Source organism: Lissotriton vulgaris, chromosome 2_1 (genome assembly GCF_964263255.1).
Source record: "Lissotriton vulgaris chromosome 2_1, aLisVul1.2, whole genome shotgun sequence".
NCBI classification, from domain to species: Eukaryota; Metazoa; Chordata; class Amphibia; order Caudata; family Salamandridae; genus Lissotriton; species Lissotriton vulgaris.
The window spans coordinates 1,859,402,033-1,859,414,410 of NC_141687.1; the positions used below are offsets into that span (position 1 = coordinate 1,859,402,033).

Here is a 12,378-nt window from a genome sequence, read left to right on the forward strand (position 1 = left end):
GGCATAGGGGATGCCCCGTCTCAGACGGAGAGAGTAAAAAGATAGATGCTAGTGGTAAACGTGTTGCAGCACAATCTGCCACCTATTGGTGCATTTCCAATTCTGTAGGGCATCTCTCCAGGTACAACAGAGTTCACTGAAATCAGATGGAAGACCTCGTTCAACATTTCCCACAGCAATTCGGGAAACCGACATAGGAGTTGGTGGAAGAATGGAAATTCATTTTGAACACCAACATCCTCCGCTGCGCTCTAGGTGCAGACACAGCTGCCTGTGGCAGGAATTCTGTTGTTCATCTACGCGGCCACGCATGACTACAAGTTTTTGGCTTTAAGCTGAAGGTTCAACAGCACCTCCTAAAGATGACCTTCGATGGGGAAGCATCACTTCGGACCCCAAGTAGGTGAGGTGCTAGAAAAAACCAAGGATGACATAACCAAAGACATGAGGACCCTCCAAACACCAGCTTTCCGGAGCTTTTTTTGCCTCTACCAGTATTGCAGTGCAGCAAAAACTCCCACCCCAGTGAGTTCCACCACCTTCCCAGACAACATCAGCAGACTCCTTCAAGGGGTTGCTAAAAGGGAGGCTATATGGGAAATAATAAAAGAGGAAAGGGCACAGCCCCAAAAGGGGGTGAGCCTCAAAAACCGTGATGCTCTTGCCCTTCCCTCGACCATACAACACCTGTCTGGGGAAGGTTGCAGGATTAACTGCACCGATGGGCAGAGATCCACCTACGACTAGTGGGTTTTAAGCATCAGCCAGGAAGGGTTTTGTTTAGCGTTCACACACACACCACCACAGAGATACACACTGTTCCCCGAACATCAGTGACTGCTCCAGGAGAAGGTGCATGCATTACTCACCAAGGGGGGGCATAAAGCCAGTACCCCTACAACATGGTGACAATGGGTGTACTCCATATATTTTATAATCCCCAAAAAGGACGTTTCCCTCAGAACCATCCTCAACCCCAAGCCCCTCAAACAAATACATCCTGTAGGAGCACTACCACATGGTTACACTCCAACTTGTCACCCGCCTGCTACAACAAGGTGACTTCATTCATGACAACTCTAAATCTAAAGGAAGCAGACTTCCAGATACCTATCCACCCGGCGCATCGAAGATAACCTGCGATTCGTGGTGAGTGGCCAGCATTATGAGTTAAATGTGCTAACATTTGGGGTCACTATGGCCCCCAGGGTGTTAACCAAGTGCCTAGCTGGGCTAGCCACTTACGTCGGATAGAGCGGCATTCATGTGTTCTAGACGGCAGGCTGATCAAGAGCGCCACACAGCATCAATACCTAGTGCACATGGTGACCACCATACTACTCGTATGGTGGCCTGCATGTGCTCTAGGTACAAAGTCTATAGGAATCCGATAAAGATTTTATTGAGTGGTGACCCCACCTTATTTCTCACATTTGTAGCTGTCAGGGTACATTGTGACCTGAGGATAGCACCATAAATTTTCATGAGTCAAGAGACTTTTTTTTACTCTCCCCCTATCCACCACCCTATGTGCACAAATAAACCCTTACATGCACTCATCTTACGGCATCTACAGGTCAAAATCTCCGACAAAGAGCCCCCAGGCCCGTAAGGCATTGCAACGCCGGCTTGACGAGAAGTGCCCTCTGATGTAGCATGACACACTACCAGGTGTGTGAGGGTATTAAGATCTGACCATCTGGATTCCCTGTGACCCATCTGGTCTGTACTGAGATTCCACCAGATTTAGAGTCCATACTTCCCTAGAGAGACCTATTCCAGTTGTTATTTTTAAGCACTTAATCCTAGGAGGAGTATGGCTGTAGGACTACATATAGCTCTTTGTCCCTGGTTTAATTATAAGTGTCTTGTGATTTAGCCATGAAACTTTTTCTGCCTCTGGCTTTAATGTGCCTGCTTCTTTGTCAGTCATGCTTAAATATCCATACGTAAGACTGAAGTCTTCCTCTTGATAGTCATTTTGATTTCAGACTTGAGTGAAGATGGAGTTGAGAACAGACAAGTAAAAATCTATTCCAGTAGGGCTTACCCATCTCACATTTTGTTTTCGGAGTAGAAAATTAATCCAACTTTGTTATTAATTCAGCTCGAGTATGTTGCCTGAGCACCCTTTGCAGAAAAGCAGTTCAAGAATTGTGAAGCTAGTCATATGTTAAATTTAAACAATATATGTTTATTAAGATGAAATTTGTATAATTTGGGGAAGCAGCTGTTTATAATTGAGACAGTAAAGTGCTGTGCAGATACAACTTTATTTTACTGACATCTCATGAATTGTAAAAATTATCTAAATGAAATGCTGTTATGAATCTCTTAACTGTACACCCCCCACGTCATTCACGATAAATAAAAACAGATGACTGGTTTTCATCAGAACTTGAGCTTATCTGTTAAAAACAGGATTTTGTTTTGTCATCTTGTGTGTGGATTTATATTTATGGATAATTTAGTATTTTAACAAACCGTCCAATAGCTGCAAGTTTTATTGTACCAAACTAACTGTTGGTGGATGTCTAGACCACTTGTGGGTAGAGCATTGCAGATAAATAAATAGATCATATTTGGTTAATGGTCTATTATACATTTAGCTAGAGGAATTTGGGGGTCCAGTGTCTGTCATCGTTGGTGCGGGCATGGTCGGTCTCACCTTTAGGGGGGGTGGCACTCAAGGGTTGTTTGAATTTATATAAAGAGCCTGCTTACTTGCTTTTAAGGGAGAGAGAGAGAGCGCCAGTTTGTACAAATAGGGAAAATGAGCAGAAAGGTGAGGATGCGCAAAGTGGGCATAGACAGTGAGAGTGTGTGTGACAGTTTATAAGAGGCTACAAAGTGATGCTGCTCCAGCAGGATAATGCTGTTGATATTAGCGGTTGTTTTCTTAATGTGAACCTTTTTAATATGTACAAAAGTGGTTTAACATATTTATAATTGATTATTTTTAATTTACTAGAGTAATTAATTTGCCCGTTTGAATACCTCCAACACCAGTCCAGCAAAGCACTCGCCCATAATGAATTGCTGAGAGGCTGTCATATCATTGTGCTTGGCTCCTTGGGATTTAATGAATTGTAATTTATAACTCATTAAGAGGAATATTTCCATTCTCCAGCTGATAGGAAATACATGCATGATAATGCACTATCTGAAAGAAACAGGTTAGTATTAGATTCCTTACCTTAGAATATCCCCAGGCGTCAGACTGGATCCGGAAACTTTTGCATAGCAATACCCCTGCGCGTAGGTAGGCGTCGTCCGCGGCTCTGCATCCGTCGTCGGCGTCGTTCGCGCCGGAATGACGTCACCGAAGTACTTAGACGCCGCCCTCGTGGGCTGACGTCGGTTCTTCTTTTTTCCGCTCCAGCTAGCGCAGATCCGGAGAAGCTCTACCCCTTAGTCAATTTTTGACTAAACTTTTTTGATCTTTTGATCTGTTTTTCTCGAGTCGTTCGACTCCTCCGGTGCCAGTAGGGATGCCCGGGCTCAAACCCTGCATCGATTGCAGCCGACTGATGTCGGTTACCGACCCCCATCGCCGGTGTCTTCATTGTCTGGGCCCCAACCACGACAACCGAGCCTGCTCCGATTGTCGGGCTCTGACGTCCAAGGCTAGACGGGAGCGGTCCCGCAAGCGACTTGAGCTCCGGCAGTCGGCCCGCGCCATTCAAAGTCCCGGTCCAGGAGGATGTCGAGGGACCGGTCGCGGGGTCGGAGTCGTCTTCGGGCTCAAGATCCTCAGGTAAGAGGCATGAGAGGCCGGGAAGGAGTCATCGCTCTCACAACGGCCTCGACTGGGGGGGCCTGGTGGGTCGGGTGCTTCGGCCCCGCCGCCGCCGGGCGCTTCAGCCCCGGCGCAGCCGGCGACTTCGGTCCCAGCGCCACAGGCCCCTGCTGGATCCGGTTCCGGATCCGGGTCGTCGCCGGTTGACCTCACGACCTCGCCGGCTCCGGCCCCTAGGGTGTCACCCCCGGCGCCGCCTCAGAGCGGCGCCGTCCCCGAGCGACGCCGTCCCCAATCCTACCCTCGAATCGGTTGCGGCGCCGCTCTCGACGTCGCTTGGAGATTTTTACTTCAATGAACCGGCCCCATCCTTTGAACCTGAATTTCAGGTGATGGGTGACGAGGGAGATTGGGAGGGGTCTGTGGACCCTCTGGCACAGGAGTGCCAGTCTCAACAGGACTGGACATGTGAGCTTGGGGATGCCAGTGGGCTGGACTCTTCGCCAGACAATGGTTTTGTCTCCCCTTCAACCGTCGCTACGGAGGAGGGGGCTGCCTACAGTGTAGTGTTGATGCAGGCGGCCAAGGCATTGGGCCTAGAGCTCCCCGTCGCGGCCGTGAGGACTAACCTCCTCACTGAGGTCCTTAAACCGCAGGCAAGCTCGGCTCAGCCTCTGCTGCCGTTTAATGAGGCCTTGTGTTACGTTCTTTTGGGCACTTGGTCCAAGCCCGCTACAGGTCAACCTGTAGATAGGAACGTGACCAGACGCTACCGCCCGGCTCTGTGCGACCCTTGTTCTTGTCCACCCACCCCACCCCGAGAGCCTGGTTATCCATGCCTCTACTTCCCAGACCGCATTCCCAACGGCACCTCCACCTTCTTACCGAGCAATTCGGTAAGAAGGTGTTCTCGTCCCAGAGTTTGGGACTCCGGTCAGTCAATACCGCATGCCTCTTGGGCTGCTACACCCTAACTCTGTGGGACACAGTCGTGGACGTGCTGCCACAATGTCTGGAGGGGGTTCGGACTAAACTCGTCCAAGCCCTTGCGGAGGGTCGAGATGCGGCACGCTAGTCCATCCGTTGTGGGCTGGATACCACGGACTCACTAGGCAGAGCGATGGCAAAGACTGTGAAAATTCGACGCCACGCCTGGTTGAGGAATGCCAACTTTTCCAGGCCACCCTTCTGGACATGCCGTTTGATGGCCGTCGCCTCTTTGGCGACAAGGCAGACCATGCGCTTGAGCGTTTTAAGGACTCTAGGGCTACGGCCAATTCCTTGGGCCTCGGCCCCACGCCAGCAAACTGATGCCCTTCGCTCCTTTCGTGGCCAGGTAAGGGGCGCTCCCACATGTGCTGCCAGCCACGCACCGCAGACTAATACACAGCGCGATGGCGGCTGTGGAAACCGCTGTGGGGGCGGTCGGGGACAACGGCGAGGCCAGCCCACACATTCCCCTGCAGCATCCGCCTCAAACCCCTCCTAGTCCGTGCTTTCAGGCCCATATGACACCAGTGGGGGGCAGGGTTCGCCATCACCACTTCCACTGGCGCACTGTCACGTCGGACATGTGGGTGCTGCAAATCGTCCGAAGGGGCTACTACCTCCCCTTCGAGGCGACCCCTCCAGCCATGCCACCGCCATACCACCGCGTGTCGGGGGATCACTTGCAACTTCTGCAAGAGGAAGTTACGGCCCTCTTGGCCAAGGGGGCCATTGAGCGCGTTCCTGGGCCGCAAGTAGGGTGTGGTTGTTACTCCCACTACTTTCTGGTACCCAAGAAGGGCAAAGTGGGCCTGCGCCCTATCTTGGACCTACGGAACGTCAAAGGCTTCCTCCGGAAGGAGAAGTTCAAAATGCTGACATTGGCTCAGGTCTTAGCTGCCCTGGACCCAGGAGACTGGATAGTAGCGTTGGACTTGCAGGACGCTTATTTCCACATCCCGTCCTGCCGGCCCACTGGCGCTACCTGCGGTTCACGGTAGGCCACGAGCACTTTCAGTTTACTGTGCATCCCTTCGGCCTTACCAGCGCCCCATGGGTGTTCACCAAAGTGATGGCGGTGGTCGCAGCTCATCTGCGCAGGTTAGGGGTTTCAGTCTTCCCCTACCTCGACGACTGGTTGTTGAAGGCGGGCTCGCCCCAGACAGTCATCAGCCACCTCCAGACAACGGCGGACCTCCTGCACCAGCTGGGGTTTTCCATCAATGTGCCAAAGTCACACCTGTGCCCCTCTCAGATGCTCCTCTTCATTGGAGCAGTCCTCGACTCAGGGCAATTTCGTGTTTATCCTCCCGAACAGCGGGTTCGGGAAATTCAGACTCTGATCCCAATCTTTCAGCCTTTATCCCGGTTCTCGGTCAGATTGACGCTGCGGCTTCTGGGGCTGATGGCCTCCTGCATCCTTCTGGTGCATCACGCCCGGTGGCGGATGCGGGCTCTGCAGTGGGACCTGAAGTTTCAGTGGGCCCAGCATCAGGGCAACCTGTCCGACCATGTTCTGATCTCGGAGGGCACTGCGAGATAGCTGCAGTGGTGGCTCACGGACCGCGATTGGGTCAGAGGCAGATCCCTCTCCCTTCCCCAACCGGAGCACGCAGGGCTGTGGAGGACACATGGGAGAGGCGGAGATCAGAGGCCTCTGGTCTCCGGCGGAGTCCCGGCTCCATATCAACCTTCTGGAGCTGCAGGTGATTCGTCTAGCACTGAAGGCATTCCTCCCCTCTGTCCGGGAGAGTGTAGTGCAGGTGTTCACGGACAACACCACCGCCATGTGGTACTGCAACAAACAGGGCGGGGTGGGGTCGTGGACCCTCTGCCAGGAGGCTCTGCGCCTCTGGCAGTGGCTGGAACATCAGGGGGTGACCCTGGTGGTTCAACACCTGGCAGGTTCTCTGAATGCCAGGGCGGACAAGCTCAGCCGAAGGTGAATGATGGATCACGAATGGTGTCTGAACTCGGACGTGGCACAAGGCCTCTTTCTGCAGTGTGGAGAGCCTTGGTTAGATCTATTCGCCACCGTAGAGAACGCGCAATGTCATCAGTTCTGCGCGTTGGAATTTCCAAGGCGGCACTCGCTCGGGGACGCTTTTCGTCGCGAGTGGAGTTGCGGTCTGTTGTACGCCTTTCCGCCTATACCACTTCTGCCCAGAGTGCTGAAGAAAATCAAACGCGACCGGGCCCAAGTCATCTTTGTGGCTCCGGACTGGGCGCGAAGGTACTGGTATCCCGAGCTACTCAGTATGTCAGTCGATCCCCCGATTCGTCTGCCTCTTCAGGAGGACCTTCTGTCGCAGCAGCAGGGGACGGTCCTCCACCCGAACCTGTCCAGTCTCCACCTCCATGCTTGGAGATTGAGCGGCGACAGTTGAGGCCATTTGACTTGCCTCCTGAAGTCTGTACTGTGATTCTGGCAGCCAGGCGTCCCTCCACAAAGTCGGTATACGCCTGCAGGTGGAACAGATTTGTGGCATGGTGCACAGCAAAGGATGTGGATCCTCTCAATGCCCCTTTTTCTGAGGTTCTCCTCTTCCTTCTTTCTCTAGCCCAGCAGGGCTCTGCTCTGGGCACTATCAAGGGCTACCTTTCTGCCCTTTCAGCCTTCTTAAGGCTACCTGATCAGCCATCTTTGTTCAAGTCCCCCATTGTAAATATGTTCTTGAAGGGCATCACTCATATGTTCCCCCCTGTTCCTTTCGTGATGCCTCAGTGGGACTTGAACCTTGTACTAACATATCTGATGTGCGCTCCCTTCCAGCCGCTTCACATCTGTCCTATCCGTCTTCTTACCCTTAAGACTGCTTTCCTGGTTCCCATCACCTCTGCCAGTAGAGTGAGTGAGCTCCAGGCTCTTTCTTCCAAACCGCCTTTCCTCTCTGTCCATCCGGACAAGGTTGTGTTGTGGACAGGACCCTCTTTCCTGCCCAAGGTAGTCACAGCCTTCCATATTGGGCAGTCCATCACCTTGCCCACCTTCTTTCCGCCTCTGCATCCCTCTAAAGAGGAAGAGCGGCTCCACCGTCTGGACCCAAAACGTGCGCTTTCCTTCTCTCTGGATCGCACACGCCAGTTCCGTGTGGATGACCAACTCTTTGTTGGTTACGTGGGAGCTAAGAAGGGACGGGCGGTGCAGAAACAGACCATCTCTCGGTGGGTCGTTTTGTGCAACAAGGCATGCTACTCCTTGGCTAAAAAGGAACCTCCTGTTGGGCTGAGGGCCCATTCCACTCGGGCCACGGTGGCTACTACTGACCTGGGTCGGGGAGTCCCCTTGCAGTACATCTGTCAGGCAGCTACGTGGGCCTCGCTGCACACGTTCGCAAGACACTACTGCCTGGACAGCCAAGTCCGGAGGGATGGCTTCTTTGGCCGTTCCGTCCTCCAGGACGTTCTGGTGTGATTATTGGTTCGCAGACCCACCACCGGGGTTGGTATTGCTGGGGTATCTATTCTAAGGTAAGGAATCTAATACTAACCTGTTTCTTTCAGATGAACAAGTTACTTACCTTCGGTAACGATATATCTGTAAGAAACAGTAGTTAGTATTAGATTCCTTACATACCCACCCATCCTCCCCGTTCTGCGAACCGATATCTAGGGTTAAGGTCATATTCTTTCAGGGCCCTAGTTTCATGGCACCAGTGTTGATTCTATCATGGCTCTGCGTATCTGGCGCGGAAAAGCTGTGTATAAGAACTGACGACAGTGTGCGAGGGAAGCGTCTAAGTACTCCAGCGACGTCATTCCGGAGCTAACGATGCCGGCGACGGATGCGGAGCCGCGGACGACGCCTACCGACGCGCAGGGGTATTGCTACCCAAAAGTTTCCAGATACTGTCTGACGCCTGGGGATATTCTAAGGTAAGGAATCTAATACTAACTACTGTTTCTTACAGATATATCGTTGCCGAAGGTAAGTAACTTGTTCGTATGAACGTGTAGCTCATTTTAATACTGCAAAGAAAATCTACTCTTAGATGTTCACTGACTAGTGTGTTGCAAAGTCAGGTCTGATATGCAGATGCAAACCTCTAAACCTGTAAATCTTATTTAGCTGCTTCTTATAAATACACAAATCCAGACCAGGAACATTTGTGCTTGCAGTAATTTCTTATAATGCATTATTTTGAGTTGCTCCTGCTCCTATGCCTGTTCCCCTTTCTCCAGAGAGCATCTTGTAGGACCTGATTTTTCTGGTCTGTTATGTCTTGAACAAATCATCCGAAGTGATCTTCAACTGGTACATATTGTTGTGAGGCTGCATAGGCCCATTGCACAGACACTTCCATTTTACATGTTCATGTTTAAAGTTGACATCTTTTTAAACAATGACTTTTAGCACACCTTTGCTTGCACGTCGGCATGAGATAGTGTACTTAGAAATGGTTTGGTTACAATTACATTTCCTGATAGGAAAATTACCATACCTTATTCTGTTCAAGGACCTGGTACACTGAGCACACTGGCCTTGTTTGTTGTCTGTTCGGCAACAGCATTGGGTGGGTAGAATCAACATTGACGGCTGGACCAGAGCTTGTGCACAGTACAAATGGGTTTAGTTTATCATATACACTGCATCAAACCTTCGCTTAAGCAGAGGATCATTTTGATGGATTATCGCAGTTGCCCTGTGCTTGAATCCTAGCCTAGGTGATCTCATCCCTATCCTGAGAGGGACGGCGGCCTGTTCTACACCAGACTGGCTACCAGATGACATATGCACACAGGTAAATAGGACGTTAGATCATTTTAAGGTATTTGGCAGAATCGCATCCACTCTATGCTCTCAAGGCTGGGCATTGCTAGGTAGAAGTACAATAATACGTATTCATATAATCATTGCAAATGCACAATGCTTGACTTGTTTATCTTTTCCACCATTCTTGTAATACTGGTTACTTTTCTTTGTGTTCTTCTATTAATCTTTGCAGCTCGTCTATTTTACACAAGAATCCTTTTGCTTCAATAAATGTTTGAAATGCCAATTTGTGTATCCTTCTGTCTCCCTTTGGGCATGCCGGAGTTAAACAATCAAATAGGTAGATGGTTTCCACGATTTCCTTGGAGGAATCAAGCTCATCATGTCCTGAAATTGCAGGCACAATCTATTACATTGTAAGGTTTAGAGATCCAAAAGGAGGGCTGTGAGCTAACCCGGAACTAGGTCAACATATTCTGATGGTATAAGTGGACGCAGTCCCCTGTAATTTTGATGCTTATTTTGCCCAAACACACAGTCTTACTGAATTAGAAAGGAACTGTATGACAAACGGAGGCATTCATTTAACTCTTAATATCCCTGATGGGGTCTGAATGTTCTCTGATAGGTGCATATCAGATAATCACTTTGGCCATTAACTACTGAAAATGTTTTATTTTATTTAAGATGAGTATTTTACTATATATGTGTGTGTATATGTATGTATATATATGTATATATATATAGGTATATATAAATATATATATAGAGAGAGGGACCGAGAGAGAGAGAGAGACCGAGAGAGAGAGAGACCGAGAGAGAGAGACAGAGACCGAGAGAGAGAGACAGAGACCGAGAGAGAGAGACAGAGACCGAGAGAGAGAGACAGAGACCGAGAGAGAGAGACAGAGACCGAGAGAGAGAGACAGAGACCGAGAGAGAGAGACAGAGACCGAGAGAGAGAGACAGAGACCGAGAGAGAGAGACGGAGACCGAGAGAGAGAGACGGAGACCGAGAGAGAGAGACGGAGACCGAGAGAGAGAGACGGAGACCGAGAGAGAGAGACGGAGACCGAGAGAGAGAGACAGAGACCGAGAGAGAGAGACAGAGACCGAGAGAGAGAGACAGAGACAGAGACCGAGAGAGAGAGAGAGAGAGAGAGAGACAGAGACCGAGAGAGAGAGAGAGAGAGAGAGAGAGAGAGAGACAGAGACAGAGACAGAGAGAGAGAGACCGAGAGAGAGAGAGACCGAGAGACCTGTATTTCACTCTATCAGAATTCTTGTGTTTTAAAATGCCCTATGAATCTAGAGTAAATATAAATTATTCACCAAATTGACTTACTGGAAGTTCTTCGGCTACTCTTTCACACAGATGATTCTATTAAACAATTCCATTCTGTGTATTTGTTTGTGCCCTACAGCAGGTATAGACTATGGCTAGCCAGTAGGCACAAAAAGGAAGTAGCATGTGTCCACACAATTGCATTAGTTTTACCTTTTCCAATAAAATGTCTTGCAGCAAGGATGTAATAAGAGTTTAGAGCAAAGGAGACTGTGGACGACTAATGATGAGTTACTACCATGAGTATCTTCTACCTTTTGGCTTCTTTCATCTGGAACGAATGAAGGGACTGAAGTGCTATGCAGCTGCTTAGGGGAATTAGCATAGCTACCTAGAAGCATTTGGGCATGCATGTTCAGTAAGAGCTTCTGCGAACTTTGATTATTCATTATTTTTAGGTGCAGTTTCCAAGTTTGTCATTATTTTGCTGGAAATCAACAAGATGGGAGTCATATGTTTATAGATATGAAAGAAATCGAATCATAATGGTCTTTATTTCCAGTTCATAAGTGTTTGCTTTAAATGTTGTTTTTCCTATAGCTAGTGTGGTATTTGTTTCTATGTTGTGATTTAGAATGCACACTCGACTGTTAAATAAAAGTGTCCCTCTTAATCACTGTTCATTTCATTCTTTAGATTCATCTACGGCAATTTCATGGCACACGGTACGCAGCAATTGACCCTGCTATGGTCAGCGCAGAGGAGTTGGAAGTTCAGAAAGGCAGTTTGACCTCAAACGGTGACCAGGCGCAACCTTAGCAACTGGGCCTTGTCATGCTGAATAGTAAGGGGCCTTCTGCGCTATCAGTCCCAGTCTTTGCCTGGCCTTTCTCAGTTCCAGCAATGCAATTTGAACATTTGTCTGTGAAAAGGCTATCTCGTGGGCAGGGATTTCAACGTTGAGAGGTCCAGGACACTTTATGTAACTTGTGTTTTTTTAAATATGTATATAAGAATACGATGCAACTAAATACAATTCTTAAACCTTGCTCTTTCTTTTTTTTAGAAGAAAAATAGAAAGGTTTTGCTACTGAAAGTATACTCAATCATATCATTTCAAATGGTAAATGACTTCTTTTTACTTTAAGCTGTGAATATATTGCACATGGAAATTGCCTATCTCTTTGTCAGGATGTTTTATAATTGTGTTGTATATGGTTGCATATTTTGTAAATTGACTTTTAAAGTGCCAATTCTAGTAGTCTTGTTTGCTTCATATTTCATTCTGCGTCAATATCCACTGAGTTACGTTTTTGCCACAGTTAATGTCTGCCACACTAGCTTGATGGGCAGTTGCATCCTATCTGTATCATCTTGTGCCTTTGTGGTAATATCTTTCAATAAAAAAATCTCAATTCACCCAATTGCTATAGGTATGAAATAATTGATAATGTGGAATTGGTCAGCTCTTTACGTAACATGGAAAATATACCACAAAATAGTTGTAGGAGGCTAGTAAATAAGCCATGGTGCATGGCTAATTGAAATATACCCTACCCGTCTCCACAGTAAACATTCCATGCATGTAGGGTCTAATAAAGTTATAGATTTTGTAAAGCAAATTTGTTTATAAAAATTAATTTTTGTAAGCAT

The 12,378-nt window shown here is 48.6% G+C and overlaps 1 protein-coding gene across 3 annotated transcripts in view; it reads left to right on the top strand.

Moving 5' to 3' along the window:
• SPG21 (SPG21 abhydrolase domain containing, maspardin) overlaps positions 1–12,143 on the top strand; it is a 374,771-nt gene extending 362,628 nt beyond the window's left edge. For all 3 annotated transcript variants that reach the window (XM_086958046.1, XM_086958045.1, XM_086958047.1), the window contains one exon: positions 11,422–12,143. In XM_086958046.1, coding sequence (XP_086814172.1) covers positions 11,422–11,544 — 123 coding nt within the window. In that variant the 3' untranslated portion in view covers positions 11,545–12,143. The remainder of the gene's footprint in view (positions 1–11,421) is intronic.
• The last annotated feature ends 235 nt before the right edge of the window (positions 12,144–12,378 follow it).